Below are 18,972 nucleotides of genomic sequence, written 5' to 3'. Positions count from 1 at the left end.
GTGTATATGTCAATCCAAAACTCCCAATTTATCCTCTCCCCCCCCTTCCCCTTTGGTAACCATAAGTTTATAAGTGTGTTTATGGATAAGTGCATTTGTATCTTTTAATTTTTAAGATTCCGCATACAAGCAATATCATATGATATTTGTCTTTCTCTGTCTGACTTCACTTAGTATGATAATTTCCAGGTCTATCCATGTTGTTGCAAATGTCATTATTACATTCTTTTTAATGGCAGAGTAATATTCCATTGTATATATGTACCACATCTGTATCCATTAATCGGTCGATGGACATTAGGTTGCTTCCATGTCTTGCCTATCATAAGCAGTGCTGCAATGAACATTTGGGTGCATGTATGCTTTTGAACCATAGTTTTCTCCAGATATATGCCCAGGAGTGGGATTGCTGGACCGTATGGTAGTTCTATTTTTAGTTTTTTAAGGACCCTCCATACTGTTTTCCATAGTGGCTCTACCAATTTACATTCCCACCAACAGTGTAGGAGGCTTCCATTTTCTCCGCACCCTCTCCATCATTTATTGTTTGTAGACTTTTTGATGATGGCCATTCTGATCGGTGTGACGTGAAATCTCATTGTAGTTTTGATTTGCATTTCTCTAATAATCAGTGATGTTGAGCATCTTTTCATGTGCCTCTTGGCCATCTGTATGTCTTCTTTGGAGAAATATTTATTTAGGTCTTCTGCCCATTTTTTGATTAGGTTGTCTGCTTTATTGATATTGAGCTGCACGAACTGTTTGTAAATTTTGGAGATTAATCCCTTGTCGGTCACCTTGTTTGCAAATATTTTCTCCCATTCTGTAGGGTGTCTTTTTGTTTTGTTTATGGTTTCCGCTGTGAAAAAGCTTTTGAGTTTAAATAGGTCCCATTAGTTTATTTTTATTTCCATTACTCTAGCAGATGGATTGAAAAAGATCTTGCTGTGTTTTATGTCAAAGAGTGTCCTTCCTATGTTTTCCTCTTAAGAGTTTTATAGTATAGGGTCTTTTTAGGTCTTTCATTCATTTGGAGTTTATTTTTGTGTCTGGTGTGTGAGAATGTTCTAGTATCATTCTTTTACAGGTAGCTGTACAGTTTTCCCAGCACCATTTATTGAAGAGACTGACTTTTCTTCATTGTATAGTCTTTCCTCCTTTGTCGTAGATTAGTTGACCATAGATGTGTGGGTTTATTTCTGGGCTTTCCATCCTGTTCCATTGATCTATATTTCTGTTTTTGTGCCAGTACCATACTGTTTTGATGAAGTATAGCTTTGTAGTATAATATGAAGTCAGGGAGCTTGGTTCCTCCATCTCTGTTTTTCTTTCTCAGGATTGCTTTGGCTGTTTGGGGTCTTTTGTGTCTCTATACAAATTTTTTAAAAATTTGTTCTAGTTCTGTGGAAAATGCCATTGATAATTTGATAGGGATTGCATTGAATCTGTAGATTGCCTTGAGTAGTATAGTCATTTTGACACTATTGGCTCATCCAACCCAAGAACATGGTATATCCTTCCATCTGTTTGTGTCTTTGATTTCTTTCATCAGTGTCTTACGGTTTTCAGAGTACAGGTCTTTTGTCTCCTTAGATAGGTTTATTCCTAGGTATTTTATTCTTCTTGATGTGACAGTAAATGGGATTGTTTCTTCAACTTCTCTTTCTGATCTTTCATTGTTAGTGTATAGAAGTGTAACAGATTTCTGTGCATTAATTTTGTATCCTGCAACTTTACTGAATTCATTGATGAGGTCTAGTAGTTTTCTGGTAGCATCTTTAGGATTTTCTAGTATAGTATCATGTCGTCTACAAACAGTGACAGTTTTACTACTTCTTTTCCAATTTGGACTGCTTTTATTTCTTTTTCTTCTCTGATTGCTGTGGCTAGGACTTCCAAAACTATGTTGAATAAAAGTGGCGAGAATGGACATTGCTGTGTTCTTCCTGATCTTAGAGGAAATGCTTTCAGCTTTTTACTGTAGAGTATGATGTTAGCTGTACGTTTGTCATATGTGGCCTTTATTGTGTTGAAGTTAGTTCCTTCTGTACTGACTTCCTGGAGAGTTTTTATCATAAATGGTTTTGAATTTTGTCAAGAGCTTTTTCTTCATCTATTGAGATGATCATATGGTTTTATTCTTCAATTTGTTGATGTGGTGTATTACACTGATTGATTTGCAGATATTGAAAAATTCTTGCATCCCCTGGGATAAGTCCCACTTGATCGTGGTGTATGATCCTCTTAATGTATTATTGGATTTGGTTTGCTAGTGTTTTGTTGCACATTTTCACATCTGTGTTCATCAGTGTTGTTGGCCTATAATTTTCTTTTTTTGTGGTATCTTTGGGTTTGGTATCTGGGTGATGGTGGCCTCATAGAATGAGTTTGGGAGTGTTTGTTCCTCTGCATTTTTGGGGAATAGTTCAAGAAGGATAAGTGTTAACTCTTCTCTAAATGTTTGATAGAATTTTCCTATGAAGCCATCTAGTCCTGGACTTTTGTTTGTTCGAGTTTTTTAATCACAGTTTCTATTTCAGTACTTGTGACTGGTCAGTTCATAGTTTCTGATTCTTCCTGGTCAGTTCATAGTTTCTAATTTTTCCTGGTTCAGTCTTGAGAGGTTGTCCATTTCTTCCAAGGTTGCACATTTTATTGGCATACAGTTGTTTGTAGTAGTTTCTTATGAAATTTTGTATTTCTGTGATGTCTTTCGCAACTTCTTCTTTTTCATTTCTAATCTTACTGATTTGAGCCCTCTCTGTTCTTTTGATGAGACTGGCTAAAGGTTTATCAATTTTGTTTATCTTTTCAATGAACCAGCTTTTAATTTCATTGATCTTTTTTATCATTTTCTTCATCTCTATTTCATTCATTTCTGCTCTGATCTTTATGATTTCTTTCCTTCTTCCACCTTTGGGTTTTGTTTGCTCTTCTTTCTCTAGTTGCTTTAGGTGTAAGGTTAGGTTGTTTATTTGGGATTTTTCTTATTTCCTGGGGTAAGACTGTATTGCTATAAACTTCCCTCTTAGAACTGCTTTTGCTGTGTCCCACAGGTTTTGGATCATAATGCTTTCATTTTCATTTGTCTCTAGGTATTTTTTGATTTCCTCTTTGGTATCTTCAGTGAGATCCATTGGTTGTTTAGTAGCATATCGTTTAGCCACCACATGTTTGTGTTTTTTAAAGTTTTTTTCTTGTAGTTAATTTCTAATATAGCGTTGTGGTCAGAAAAGGTGCTTGATATGATTTCAGTTCTTTTAAATTTACCAAGGCTCACTTTGTGGCCCAGCATGTGATCAGTCCTGGAGAATGTTCCATGTGCAATTGAGAAGAATGTGTATTCTGCTGCTTTTGGATGGAATGTTCGATAAATATCACTTACGTCCATCTCCTTTAGTGTGTCACTTAAGTCCTGTTTCCTTACTGATTTTCTGTCTGGATGATCTGTTCATTGATAAAATGGGGTATTAGAGTTCCCCACTATTATTGTGTTATTGTTTATTTCTCCTTTTATGACTGTTAGCATTTGCCTTATATATTGAGGTGCTCCTATGTTGGGTGCATATATACTTGTAATTGTTATATCTTCTCGGATTGATCCCTTCATCATTATGTAGTGTCCTTCTTTGTCTCTTGTAACAGTCTTTATTTTAAAGTCTTTTTGTCTGATATGAGTATTGCTACTCCAGCTTTCTTTTGATTTCCATTTGCATGGAATACCTTCTTCCATCCCCTCACTTTCAGTCTGTATGTGTCCCTAGATCTGAAGTGGGTCTCTTGTAGACAGCAAATATATGGGTCTTGTTTTTGTATCCATTCAGCCTTTGTCTTTTGGTTGGAACATTTAACCCATTTACATTTAAGGTAGTTATCTATATATATATGTTCCTATTACCATTTTCTTTATTGTTTTGAGTTTGTCTTTGTAGGTCTTTTTCTTCTCTTGTGTTTCTTGCCTAGAGATGTTCCTTTAGCATTTGTTGTAAAGCTGGTTTGGTGGTGCTTATTAATTCTCTTAGCTTTTGCTTGTCTGTTAAGCTTTTGATTTCTCTGTTGAATCTGAATGCGATCCTTGCTGGGTAGAGTAATCTTGGTTATAGGTTTTACCCTTTCATCACTTTAAACATATCCTGCCACTCCCTTCTGGTCTGCATAGTTTCTGCTGAAAAAATCACCTGATAACCTTATGGGGATTCCCTTGTATGTTATTTGTTGCTTTTCCCTTGTTGCTTTTAATATATTTTTTTTGTATTTAATTTTTGACAGTCTTTTGGTTGAGGTATTTAATCCATTTAAGTTTAAGGTAATTATCAATATGTATGTTCTTACTGCAATTTTGTATTTTGTTTTTGTAGGTCTTTTTTCATCCCTTCCTCTTTTGTTCTCTTCTCTTAGGATTTTATGACTAATTTTAGTGTTGTGTTTGGACTCCTTTTTCTTTTTTGTGTGCGTATCTATTGTAGATTTTTGGTTTGTGTTTACCACGAGGTTTTGAATAGCACTCTATATAAAAAAGGATTGTTTTAATTTGCTGGTCTTTTAATTTCAAATGCATTTTCAATAGCCTGTATTTGTACTGTCATCTTCTCATGATTGCTGGGTTTGATATCATATTTGTGTGTGGATGATTTCCTACCTTTACTTCATGTTTGCCTTTACTGGTGAGGTTTTCCATTCGTAATCTTCTTGTTTCTAGTTGTGGCTTTTTCTTTTCCAGCTAGAGAGGTTCCTTTAGCATTTGTTGCAAAGGTGGTCTGGTGTTGCTGAATTCTCTTAGCTTTTGTTTGTCTGTAAAGCTTTTGATTTCTCTGTTGAATCTGATTGAGAGCCTTGTTGGGTAGAGTATTCTTGGTTGTAGATTATTCCCTTTCATCACTTAAAATATTGTATATCATGTCACTTCCTTCTGACCTGCAGAGTTTCTGCTGAAAAATCAGCTAATAACCTTACAGGAGTTCCCTTGTATGTTACTTGTTGCTTTTCTCTTGTTGCTTTTTATATTTTTTGTCTTTAATTTTTGTCAGTTTGATTACTATGTGTTCCTCCTTGGGCTTATCTTTGTGCTTCCTGGACTCGGGTGACTGTTTCCTTTCCCAAGCTAGGGAAGTTTTTAGCTATTATCTATTCAAATATTTTCTCAGGCCCTCTCTCTCTTTCTTCTCCTGGGATCCCTATAATGTGAATGTTGGTGTATTTAATATTGTCCCAGAGGGCTTTTAGACTGTCCTCATCTGTCCTCATTTCTTTTTATTCCTTTTTTATTCTGTTCCATGGCAGTGATTTCCACCATTCTGTCTTCCAGCTCATTTATCTGTTATTCTGCCTCATTTATCCTGCTATTGATTCCTTGTAGTGTATTTTTTATTTCAGTTATTGTTCATCTCTGTTTGTTTATTCTTTATTTCTCCTAGGTCTTTGTTAAATATTTCTTGCATCATCTAGATCTGTGCCTCCATTCTTTTTCTGAGATCTTGGATCATCTTTATTACTATCATTACTCTGAATTCTTTCCAGGTAGATTGCCTATCTCCACTTCACTTTGTTTTTCTTCTGGGATTTTATCTTGTTCCTTCATCTGGAACATATTCCTCTCTCATCTTACTTTGTCTAACTTTCTGTGATTGCAGTTTCCATTACGCAGGCTGCAGGAATGTAGTTTTCTTGCTTCTGCTGTCTGCCCCCTGGTGGATGATGCTGTCTGAGGGGCTTATGCAGCTTTCTGGGTGGGATTGACTGGTTCCTGTGCACTGGTGGGTGAGGCTGTGTCTTGTCCTTCTGCTGGGCAGGTCTGTGTCAGGGGGTGTGTTTATCTGGCAGCAGCTGTGTGCTCAGGAAGACTTTAAGTAGCCTGTCTCCTGATGGGTGGAGCTGTGTCCACCCCCCACCCCCGCAATTGTTTGTTTGACTTAAGGCATCCCATCACTGGAACCTACAGGCTGTTGGGTAGGGCCAGGTCTTGGTCAGAAAATGGCGGCCTCCAGGAGGGCTCACGTCAATGAGTACTCCCCAGAACTATCGCCACCAGTGTTTTTGTACCCCCGGTGAGCCACAGTGTCTCTTGTCCTTTGCAAGAGACCCTCCAATACCAGCAGGTAGGTCTGGCCCAGGCTCTTATGAGGTCACTGCTTTTTTCCCTGGGTCCTGGTGCACACGAGACCTTGTGTGAGCCCTCCAAGAGTGGAATTTCTGTTTCCCCCAGCCCTGTGGAATCCCTCCTTTCAAACTCTGTTGGCGGGGCTTCCCTGGTGGTGCAGTGGTTGAGAATCCGCCTGCCGATGCAGGGGACACGGGTTCGTGCCCTGGTCTGGGAAGATCCCACATGCCGCGGAGCGGCTGGGCCCGTGAGCCATGGCCGGTGAGCCTGTGCGTCCGGAGCCTGCGCTCCGCAAAGGGAGAGGCCACAACAGTGAGAGGCCCATGTACCACAAAAAAAACAAAACAAAACAAAACAAAACAAAAAACCCTGCTGGCCTTCAAAGCTGGATTCTCTGGGGGCTCCTTCTCCTGTTGTGAGACCCACAGGCTGGGGAGCCTGATGTGGGGCTCAGAATTTTCACTCCTGTGAGAGAACTTCTGTGGTATATTTTCCAGTTCGTGGGTTGCCCACCCAGCAGGTATGGGATTTGATTTTATCGTGTTTCCGCCCGTTCTACCGTCTCATTGTTGCTTCTTTGTCTTTAGATGTAGGATATCTTTTTTGGTAGGTTCGAGTGTTTTTTTTGGTCGATGCTTTTTCAGCAGTTAGTTGTGGTTTTGGTGTTTTTGTAAGAAGAAGTGTGCTCATGTCCTTGTACTTTGCCATCTTGTCTCCACCTCCTCCATTTATTTTATAAAATGACAAAAATTAAGATTCAGATAACAGACTTTTAAAAACTGTGACATTGATGTGATCAAGTCTCCCCAGTAACCACAGAATTTAGGAATGAAGTGATTTTCTGTCTGTGGGCTAGGTTGAAAACGTGTGAGGTAAAAGTGCATACAAAATGTATAGTAAATTCTTGGAACAGCCAGATATTTGCTACGAGGTCTGTGCATACTGCTCTGAGCACATGTCCCTCTGACCCTGAGAGCTGGTTACTCCTTATAGGTTTCCAGTCTATACTTCTCCCTTCTCTGGCACTGAACAGGTTTCAGCCCTTTGTTGTTGCTTAAGAGCAGTGCCTCCTCCAAAAATGAAGTGTCGTGCAAGCAGCCTCCTTTACCTTGAATGGGTCATATTTCCTGAGAGTGTTCTGTTCCTTCTTTTCCCTGAGCAACACCTGAAACTTAATTTTACTGGGTTTATTGACCTGTCTTGGTGGAGATGGTGAGTATAATACCTGAAAAGGAGAAGAAGGAGGGAATACTCTTCCTTCACTTGTTGAAGGGTCTTCTCTACCTGTTTCTCTTGAATGAGTTGTCTTTTTCCCCTCAGGCAGACTGCCATTGTTGTGTATGTAGAGAGGAAAGTATCAATGCTGATGCTATAGACCCCTCAGGTGGAGGTTGATGGGAAAGATTTCCAGAAACAGTGGTTGGTGGGGGAGTACCTACCTTGATAGAGTTGACATTTCTCAAAAGTTCCTTGTAAATTGAATTTTAATAAATTGTTTACAGTGCACTCTCCTCATATTTTAAAAAGAAATCCTGTGATGAATAATTTTACAGATTATATTCCTCCCTTGTTACAAGGTTAATTAAAAATATTTTATTCAGGCATATCTGTTTTATGAAATGTGATATTGTTAAATTAAAAGTAGTCTCCTCCTTTTCATTTTCTTTTCTCTATTTGTTCTTAAAGCTGACTTTTCTACAGGCACAAACTAAAGGGATTGTAACCTACTGGTCGATAAATACCTGTGGTAAGGTATGGCATATTTAATTCAGATATAAGGAGAAGAATTAGGAGGTTTTGTTAAAAGGAAAAATCAAACTAAAAACCCAAGGGTAATGATGATCATAGCTATTGACCACTTATGTAGCAGCTGTTATGCTAAGTGCTTTAATAAGACAGCTACATTTTAGGTGCCACCATTATCCCCATTTTACAGAAGAGGAAATGGAAGTTTTGAGAAAATTAATAATTTGCCCAAGTTCACATGCATAAGCAAATTATTTAAACAGAGTTGAGATGAAACCCAGTTTGTCTGCTGCAGTTAGAGCTTTAGGTGATAAGAAAACCTTCAAGGGTTGGTCAGAGTCACCTGGCACCTTAACCATTCCAGGTGGTAAGAAACTCATTGGCACCTCATGATTGTTTCTAAAGAAGGAGGTTTGGAGTTCTTTTCAAGCCAGGGAATACCTGACTTTGGGCGGGGTGGAGGAGGCAGGAAATCTGAGAAACCAACAACTTGTAATAAAATCAGTTTCATTAGTGAGATGATTCCCTTGCAGTGGAAGAGGAAAGTTGGCAAGAAATAGTCATAGAAAGCCTTTTCTTTTTCTAGAGAAACCAAAGACATAGGTTGCTGAAATACCTGGAACAAGGAGCATATTAGTAAATACTGTTTGGATGAGTGGACAAACATAAAGAAGTCTCAGGGTCAAACTAGCTCAAACTTTAGTATCAAGAATTGTGCAGTATTCTCTCCTCTATTTGTTGAAAGAAAAATTTATATATATATATGTTTATATTTTTATAAATATTATAAAATCATGCCTTTAGGGATTACGTAGTATATCCTTAGTGTGTCACAGTCCACCTAGAGTAATTTTACTACATATAAAATGTAAGAGCCTTGTAACAGTGTGGTGCATTTATTCTCATATTCTTTGTGCTGTTATTGTCATATTGCATCTACTTACACAGTAAACTCCATAGAACAGTGCTTTATCTAAATATCATCCATTTACAGTGTTTTTTGTTTTTTGGCTGCGTTGGGTCTTCATTGCTACATGCGGGCTTTCTCTAGTTGTGGCAAGCCAGGGCTACCTTTCGTTGTGGTGCATGGGCTTCTCACTGTGGTGGCTTCTCTTGTTGTGGAGCACAGGCTCTAGGCACACAGGTTTCAGTAGTTGTGACATGTGGGCCCAGTAGTTATGGAGCACAGGCTCAGTAGTTGTGGCATACGGGCTTAGCTGCTCTGCAGCATGTGGGATCTTCCCGGAGCAGGGATCGACCCCGTGTCCCCTGCATTGGTAGGCGGATTTTTAACCACTGTGCCACCAGGGAAGTCCCACAGTGTTCTTTATTCTTCCTGTATGGTACAGTTTCTATCTAGTGACATTTTCCGTCAGCCTGAAGGACTTCCTTAAGCTTTTCTTGTAGTGAGGGCTCCTGTAGGTGGATTCTGTGTTTATTTAATTAAAAGTTAAGTTTGCCTCCATTTTTGAAGGCTAATGTTGCTGACATTTCTGGGATGACTCCTGCTGCGGGGCCCTCCACCCCCACTTTGAAGTTCCCCTGTATTATGTTCCTCTTGAAGTTCTCCATTGTTTTTGATTACAAGTTAGCTATCATACATGTTGTTGCTTCCCTTTATGTAATGTGTCATTTTCCTCTAGCTGCTTTAAAGATTTCTTTGTTTTTTAGCAGTTTGATGATGATATGCTTAGGTATAGTTTTCTTTATTTTGCCATGTTCCATTGGACGTCTTAGATCTGTAGCTTTGTTTTTGTCCAAATTGGGAAATTTGGGGCCATTATTTCTTTACATATTTTTTTCTGCCCCGTTTACTCTTTTATCCTTTTGTGTCTAAGATTGTTTAGATTGTTACACAGGTCACCAAGTTCACTGACCCTCTCTTTTGCCATCTCTAATCTGTGTTTTGCTTACACAGTTGATTTCGATTTAAAATACTGTAAAGTTCTAGAACTTACATTGGGTTCTTTTATTGGTTTCACTACTTTCTTGAGATTCCTCAAGTTGTAATTATAATGACTATATTTTCCTGTAAGTCAGCTGGGTAGTTAAGTGTGGTGCCACTTACTCTGTTAGGGCCCTCATCCTTTTTTTTTATTTTTCCTGTAGGAAATACTTTGCATTGAATATTTGCATAATTCCTACATTATTAGTATGTATCCTCCTTATCTTTCAGGCAAAATTTCTTTCTCTTAATAGAAGGATGTTTTGTGTTGTAACTTGTGTTTATTGAAAAAGTAGCAGCAGGATCCCTGTACACTCATTTATTTACTCTTAAATGTCTACCATCCTAGCATATGACCTCTGTCCTTGTGGAGATTAGATAATAATTCTCTACCTAAACTGTCTTTCCTAGTTGTAGATTTACACAACTTGACTAGTTTCTTTTCTGGCTTTCATTTGACTGAAAGACTACTTCCTTTGTTAGAGGACAGAAGTTGACTTTCCAGGCCATGACTTTTTAGAGTTAGATTTTTAAATCAGCTTTAAAGATATGAAGCCCAGTGCTTTGTTGCAGCCATCAAACATATGATTTAATGTAAAATATTCATTTTGTGGTGTTGTTTTAATCACCATTACTCATTTATTTATAAAGCATTTCTCCATGAAATATTTAAGTGAAATAAGCATATTGTTCAGTTACATAAAATTAACCATCAAAAGTAGCTATTTCTAATAAGTCATCTACAGACTGTTAAATAATTAGATTTATAGTCATTATAAAATCAGACATTTTGTTTTGAAAGTTATAAATTTTCAAGTCATTTACAAAACTTTGTTTTTATTTCATCATCTGTACAATAAGGAAATTGGAGTAGATGATCTTTTGAGATCCATTTCAGAGTCAGCAATGTGTATCTGATTCTAAAGCAAACATTTAGAGGTAAATGATTTTTTTAAATAAGTCATATGTTGCTGCTACACTTCGTTTTCTTTAATGTGATAAATTTTCCACAGTGTATGATTTTTTGATGATAAATTACATGTTTTTGGCTGAATCTCTCTACCAAAACCTTAAGAGTTTTGAGGATTTTCTTGAGTTACTACATTGGTAGAAATCATTGCAATTGTTATGCTTTCCAGGGTCTAATCAATCTAATTTCTTTGGAAAGCCAATATAAGCAGACTGCTTATTCGTACAGGTATTAGAAACAGACTTTTGGTTTCACTGTTGGCCTTCCCACTTTCTAGTCATTTGAACTTGGCTAAACTACTTAGCCTCTCTAAACTTCTCTTCCTTCATCTGTTTAAAAATAAATAAAGAAGTTCTAATACCGCCTACCACAGAGAGTTATTGTGATGACTAGATGAGATAATGAATATAGCCTTTCCAAAGTAAGCAGTAAATGCTTGCTACTATAAAAGTTTTAGGGGGTAGGCTAAACTATATTATCAAAGAAAGTTCAAAACAGTGGCTGGAAAAAGGCAGAACTTTATTCACCCTCAAGTCCAGGTTGATAGGTTAGCTTTTTTCCCTGATATCACTCAAGGACTCCGATTCCTTCCACCCAGCCTGGCATAATATCCTCTTCTATGTGGTCAAGACTGTTCACTACCCCTTCTTTGCCCCACTCAGCAGGAAGTGGGGAGGGAAGGAAGTCCAGAGCAAGTGCTTTCCCTTTAGACCAGTGAATTACAAGTTGTACATAATCTCTCTTGCTCACCCCATTGGTGAGAACAGGTAAAAGCTGTAGCAGAATCTAGGAAGTGTAGTCTTTTTTCTGACAGCCATGTACACTATTAAAATCTATTACTCTGGAAGAAATGGACAAATTAACTGGACAAATTCTGCCATAGCTGATCCAACTGCTGTTACTACTAGTACCAGTACTGTTACGGCAGAATTATGTCATATCTATTCACCTTCTACAGCTTCAATTACGTGTACTAGGGTAGATATGGGGAGAGTGGAGAGATGAGACTGAATGTTTGAAATGTGAGTGGTCTGGTGCTGAATGTGATTCTTGTGTTTAAAACAATATGCAAACCAGTAATTTGATCTGATGGTCAGTTGGAGAAATCTGGTGCAACATTCAGAAAAAACAGGATGAGCTGGTCTTACTGATGTGTGCTGGTCTCTTGTAGGTACTTTCCTATGAGATATTCAAGGGTAATTTCAGCTATTCCTGACTTTTGCCTTATTACCCGTCCTCAGAGCTTATATAGGCAAGATTGAACCACCATTGTAGTGTTAAGTTGGTATATATTTGCAAGAACTTGTGTTACTCAACTTTGTAACTCACTGCCTTGCTCACCAGTAGTGGCATATCAAGCAGAGAGCTTTCAGTTAGAAATTTATAGAAGTTGAATCCCTTGTAGTGAGGTTATAGAAAGTTGATGTTCTAGTTTTGAGAAAGTGAACACCTCTGTTAAAAGAAATGGAGGAAAAACTGTCAGGGTGTCTTTTATAATTTATTTCATACCTTCATAAGGTGCTAATGGAGTTTTTTATTTTGAAGCAAATAGGATCATTTTTTATTCAGAAGGAATTTAGCTTTCTCTCCCCATAGGTGTACTTTATTTTAAGCAGTCCCAACCAGTTAAAAATCATTTTTCAGTAAAAATAAATTAGGGTAAATGCATTTAGACTAATTATTGCTTCACAGAAATGGTCACACATGATCTTTTCTTTTGTAAGCTTCTCCTGTTCATTAAAATGATTTCATTGGCGAGATTTTTCTTACCTTACTATTTTTAACTGGCACATTTTCTGTTAAATGAGGTACCACAATAAAATCATTTAGAATCTTGGAGTTAGATGAGACTTAGCGGTCACCTAGTCTAACTTACCTGTGTGTCTGAGAATCCTTTCCTGAAGTCTGCAAAGTACTTCTAGTCTGCAATTCAGTCGCCCTTGGAACATTTTTGTAATGAGGAGTACCTGTCCTTGTTCATTTAATTTTTGGACGGTTCTGTTCAGCATAATCAATACTGTCAGGTCAAACTTTGCTTGTGCCCAGAGCAGTTTTTGCTTCTGAAAATTCTGAGTCTTTCCAACAGTGTTTGTTAGCTAATTACTGAGATTATTAGAACTACTTGGAGTTGTGTCCTTTCACCATAAATCATGTTGTAGGAATTCAGCAGTCATTTTCTAACTCCCCATCTAGGACACATGTCTCTTCCACAGCTTGCTGATTCCATTCCCGTCCTAGAACACAACAGGTGTTCAACAAACATAGATTACTGAATATAATTTCTGTCTAGACTGCTGCTCTTAAGAAAGGGGGTCTCAGTCTTTGATGAATGATTTGGGATTGCTGAATGACTCGGGATTGCGCGTCCTTAAATAGCTAAGGATTTGAGGAGCCAGGCCTAAGCTGAGTCTGAAAAAGCCAAGGCAGACTTGGAGATGAGGAACGTCATAGATCTTTCTTACATCAGACTAAGTAAAGATCCACTGGAGTAACAAATAGGAACATGGGGCATAATGGCAAAACTGATTCTCTGTGATCATGTGATCATTCATCTTTGTTTTCATACACACTTGGAGGTAGTAAATAGTGGTATATAAAAGATCCTCAGAAATTACTTCTGTATTTCTAATTCTAGGCAAGATCTTTGACCAGTTAAGTAAAAGTCATGAGAATTATCACTCTTGGTTCAGTTTAAGACATAAAGCATTATAAAATTTTACAAGATTAGTTTCTTACTGCTAAAACTGTTATCTTCTGTACTAGAAACAGAACAAATATGAGAAATATGAGAATAGTGTCATTTTTTTAAAACAGTTTTTGATCTGGAATATTTGAATTCTGGAGTTCTTTATAGGCATTACAACTTTATTTCTGTAGTGTATTTGTTATTCTGCTTTTGCAAGAGCTGTAAATAACGTTGACTAGGTATGTCTTACCTGGTATTAAAAATGATTAATGTGAACTAGAGATCTAGGCTGCCCAGAAGATTATATATAACTTTCAGGCACATTCTGATAGAGTGCTGATGGCAGGGAGGAGAATACTTCATGATATACTCCTCTACAGTCTAGGATTTTTTATCTTGACATTTACTATAACGAAAGGCTAACGATTGTTTTGGGATTCATAGGAAACATGTATTAGAAATTACACATGTAAGGTTAGAGTTGGTGTTTGGGAATTATAGGCTTAAGATTTTTAACTGTTTTCTATAGTACAACATACAATTAGTAGTCAGCTCCCTCTTTCTACCAGTTAACGGGAGGGTTTCTTGCATTTCAGTTCTTCGCAAAATCTGAAAAGTATATCATATTTGGAATGCAGAGTGGGGCTGATCTAAACTAACCTTGGATGGTGACTTCAGACATGTCATCTGGGCCAAGACAGATAATTCAGTGATTCACTTTGGTAGCTGACAGCCCTTTACATTTGTAAGTGGAAGAATGGTTATTTCTTGCTGTGGGTCCAAGTCTAGAGGGCTCCTCCCCTATCCTCTCCATCCTGAACTCTCTTCTACATTGGAACTTAACTTCCCAGACTTTGGAGTGGGGGGTGGGTGGGGATTCTAACTATTTGAGTGGTTATGGATGCTTTTGAAAATTTGACGGAAACTGCAGGCATTTTGTAGCTACTTTAGCCCAAATGATCATGTTTTACATCTTAACCCTCTGACTCTGTAATACTGTGGACATAATAACAAACATATCTTTTTTTTAAAGCTATTATTCCTTTTAACCTGTTTTTTTCTTGGTCCTGTTTGAGGTCCTATTTGTTCTTTTGTATCATACTTTTTTTAAAAAAGGTCTTTTTGGAAATATACTAAAAAATTAATAAAACATAAAGGCACTTTAATAAATAATTTTAAAGTGTAACTATCAGCCAAATCAAGAAGTAGGAAATTGTCAGCAAGCCACCTAGCTTCCCAGTCACAACACCCTTCTATTTAGTAGAAGTAGCTACTGTCCTGACTTGTAAGATAGTTATTTCCTTGTTTTTCTTTTTATCCACTTGTATTTTTACCATCTGTATATTTATCCCTAGAATATCTTAGTTACTGTCTGTTTCAGAAAGATTTATATATGGACACTTAATGTATATATTCTTGTGTTTTTTTCCTCTCAACATTATGCTTGTGTGTTGTCCATGTTGCTGTAGATATCCATAGTTCATTTGTTGTCATTGTTGTATCATATTCCATTGCATAACTGTACCACAGTTTCTTTGCTATACTTTGATCAAAGTTTTCATAATATTGCCAGAGAACATTCGATTTTCTTGTCTTTCATCTGCTGTGGATCAGTTTTCTCTCTATTAGTCAAATATTTATTAACTAGTAAATTTGTTACCTGTAAATTATTCAGAAATTTAAATGGGCATTGAAATCAGGGCTTTTTAATATGTTATTGTTCTTTCAAAAACTTCAGTCTGTAATTTATTTTCTTCTAAATATTTCATATATACTTTATGCCTGGCCATCAGAAAAGTTAATTAAGCAAATTTGGCAAATATTTGATCTTCTATGTGTCAAGCACTGTTGTAGGTACTGGGGCTACAGCACTTTAGTAAATATACATTCTTTATATATTTAAAAAATAAACAGATATGTGTATTTGTTTAAAAAAAATCTTAGTACAGAAAGGTATAAAATGAAAAATTTGACTCTGTTCCCTCAGTCCTATGTTCAGTATTAAATTTCTTGACTATTCTTTTTATTAAAAAATTTAAAAATCTTATATATTTATAACCTGAAAAAAATTACACAGTAGAAACTTTTTGTATGCCTTTTGTACTTTTTCTTTTTGTCTTAATAATCCATCTTGAAGATTTCAATGAAAGTTAGCATTTTTAAATTAGGGAACTGCCAGAAACTTACTTAAATTAGTAGAACTGAAAATAGAAACAGTGCCTTCATGTTCTTCCAGATTAACGTTTCTTAATTTATTATAGAAGCAAGAATAACATGCTTTTGACTTATTAGAAATCAGATTTATTTATAGGACATGATAAAATTTACCTATGGGAAATCATAACTTTAAATTGTTAAATATGTGTATTGTTTTTTCTGTAGGCATTGCTGGAGACCATGTTTGGTGTAAAAGTGATTATAACAGGTGATGCATTTGTTCCTGGAGAAAGAAGTGTCATTATCATGAATCATCGGACAAGAATGGACTGGATGTTCCTGTGGAATTGTCTGATGAGATATAGCTACCTCAGATTAGAGAAAATTTGCCTCAAAGCCACTCTCAAACGTGTTCCAGGATTTGGTAGGTTATTCACAAATTATTATAAGTTGTTCATTTATTTTATATGTGATGTACTCACTCTGAAACTACAGAATAACTTACTAAACTCCACTTAAGTATTAAAGCCATTTCCACTTTGTTCCCTCCCTAGCCAAACACAATCACCAGTTGTTTTTTTTTCCTTAGGGGATAATTATTTTAATCCTTTTTCGGACACATCTTATGTTGAAAGAGAATAAACTATTCACAAGGAAGTAGATATGGTCCCAGAAGGACAAAAATTTGAAGAATATGAATTAATAGTTCAGTAACTTTTTATTACATGTCATACTTGTGGTAATTTAGACCAGAAAGTGGTCTGTACTGATAAGGTACTTGAAAGGAACTGATTCATTCACATTTATCTAATAAATAGTAATTGAATAACCATTGGTTCCAAGCGTTATACCAGGTGCCGGTGTTTTCTGAACTTACCTAATCCATCACTTTTTTTTAAAAAAGCCTTTTCACTGTCCTTGTTGTATACTATAATATTAAAATTCCTAGAAATGTTTATTTTCCATAGTTAGGAAAGCAGCATGTTCACTGAGTGGTGGATAAGTAGGGATATTTCAACTTGCATGTTAAATCTTAATTGATCTCCACTCTGTAATGTGAAGTAGGGGTGAGGAACAGACTAAAAATATATTCAAACCAGTTATTCACATATGAGTGGATGAAGCACCCACTATACTCCCTGACAGCCTCATCCATTAAATCTGTACTTCTTTGGTTTCCTATGTAATATTTCTTAATTGAATTCTTTGCTCTCTAAACCATGTGTCTATCAGTGTACTGAAACTGTGTAGGATTGGTGAGGGCAAAGGGCAGGCATTGTCCTCAGGATAGACTAGTAAGAAGTACTGCATGTTTGTGTTTTAGTTGCCTTCATGCTAATACTTTTCTCTTTCTCTTTGTCATTTGAACAGTATTGTGGTCTCAGGATAGTCAGATTCCTTAAATGGCAACTGACTTTCCCTAGAGCAAACATCCCCATAGAACCAGCAGGAAGCTGCAAGGCATTTTATGACCTAGCCCCAGAATTCGTAAAACATCACATCTACAGTACATTATTGGTGGAAGCCATCACTGTCCTCAAAGAGTCTAGGGGAGGGAGCATATAGACTTCACCTCTTGATGGCAGAAATGTCAAAGATATTTTAGTATTTTAAAAACTGCCACATCCCTAAAAAGACTGATCAAGAATGATAATGTCTTGTTTATCATTCCTGATTCTACATAAAGTAACAGAATATTAAGAACATTATGTGAATGAGCTTGAAAATATATATGAAATCAACAAATTACATTCAGAAAAAATACAACTGACAAAATCTGATAATAATGAAAACAAATGAAAAAGAAAATTAAAACAGCTTCGTGTCTAATAAAGAGTTTGAATCCATAATTAAGAGCCTTCTTACAACGGCTTTTGGAGGACAATGGCAGGTGCCTGATCTTCCTCATCTTTACAAAAACAAAAAACATCCAATCAACAAGCAGAGGAAGTAAAAACCACATATCACTCATCTCTTTAGCATGACCAGGAGACAAGGCATTTAGAAGGTTCTGGTATTACGTAGAGAAAGTCTAAAAGAGTTCTTTCTACCTTCCCATCATTGCAAACCTGTGGGTTCTGAGAGTGGGAAGAGACTTAAGAGTAGAGAGGCATAGAAAACGTAGAGGAAGCACAAACAAAAGCATCCCCAGAAAAATTAAAGTCTAACGCTAAATGCTAAAATACTGAACACAGATCTGGACATAGTAGTTCACAGCACAAGATATAAGGAAGTGATTAGAAAGACAGTGGGACCTGAAGATGCCTCAGAGAAGTATTGCTTCTGAGGAAGAATCAGATATATAGAGAAGGCTAGCTTCCCTTAGAAGTGTGGTAGTGAAGGAAAACAAGGAAATTTAAAATCCTGCAGGAATAAAAAGAGAAGCAAGAAATAACAGTCTTTGCTTACCCCACCCCCAAAATTATACAGCAAAACCCAATAACCATAGAAGGTTTTTAAATTCATAAAGGAAACAAGTGGAGGGCAGAACTGAAAAACCAAGAAGGCAAAAAATGTACACCATAACACAACACTCCAAACTGAATGAATTATCATTAACTAAGCATTTGGGGATATTAAAAAAAAGATACCTTTGAGTGTGAAATACAATGAACAGTAATAGACAAGAAAACAAGGACATATAAGTCAATTGAATTCAAGGGAAAAAAAAGACAAAATTATGTCAGAAATGAAGAGTGAATTATGAAATATCCAAGAGCAAAATAGAGTAAAATGAAAATAAAGAGCAATACAAGAAAACAGAAAATGACTCAACAACAAATGACTCAGGAAAAGCTGAAAGCATTTCCTCTAAGATGAAAAACAGGACAAGGATGTCTACTCTTAGCCACGTGTTTTTGTTGGCCATGCCATGCAGCTCATGGAATCTTAGTTCCCCGGCCAGGGATTGAACCTTGGCCACAGCAGTGAAAGCGCTGAGTCCTAACCCCTGGACCACCATGAAATTCCCACACTCTTGCCACTTTTATTCAACAAAGTCTTGGAAGTCCTAGCCACAGCAAACAAAGAAGAAAAAGAAATCCAGATTGGAAAAGAAGTAAAACTGTCACTGTTTGCAGATGACATGGTACTATACATAGAGAATCCTAAAGATGCTACCAGAATCAATAGTGTCAAAAAGACTGTTCTACCCAAGGCAGTCTACAGATTCAGTGCAATCCCTATTAAATTATCAATGGCATTTTCCACAGAACTAGAACAAAAAATTTTTAAAATATGTATGGAAATACCAAAGACCTCGAATAGCCAAAGCAATCCTGAGAAAGAAAAACAGAGATGGAGGAACCACACTCCCTGACCCTAGACTATACTACAAAGCTACAGTCATCAAAACAGTATGGTACTGGCAC

At 36.7% G+C, this 18,972-nt stretch overlaps 1 protein-coding gene across 10 annotated transcripts in view; it reads left to right on the top strand.

Annotated features, from left to right (window-relative positions):
• Nucleotides 1-18,972, top strand: part of LCLAT1 (lysocardiolipin acyltransferase 1) — a 201,947-nt gene that overhangs the window by 64,748 nt on the left and 118,227 nt on the right. For all 10 annotated transcript variants that reach the window (XR_010835591.1, XM_067007872.1, XM_067007870.1 and 7 more), the window contains one exon: nt 15,827-16,025. Coding sequence is in view for 9 of the 10 variants with exons in the window: in XM_067007870.1 (XP_066863971.1) it covers nt 15,827-16,025 (199 nt within the window). In the remaining variant the exon portion in view is untranslated. The remainder of the gene's footprint in view (nt 1-15,826; nt 16,026-18,972) is intronic.

The sequence above is a fragment of the Kogia breviceps genome, chromosome 11 (genome assembly GCF_026419965.1).
Source record: "Kogia breviceps isolate mKogBre1 chromosome 11, mKogBre1 haplotype 1, whole genome shotgun sequence".
NCBI lineage: Eukaryota > Metazoa > Chordata > Mammalia > Artiodactyla > Physeteridae > Kogia > Kogia breviceps.
Note: the sequence above shows the minus strand (reverse complement) of the source record. Positions and strands in the feature narration are given on the sequence as shown.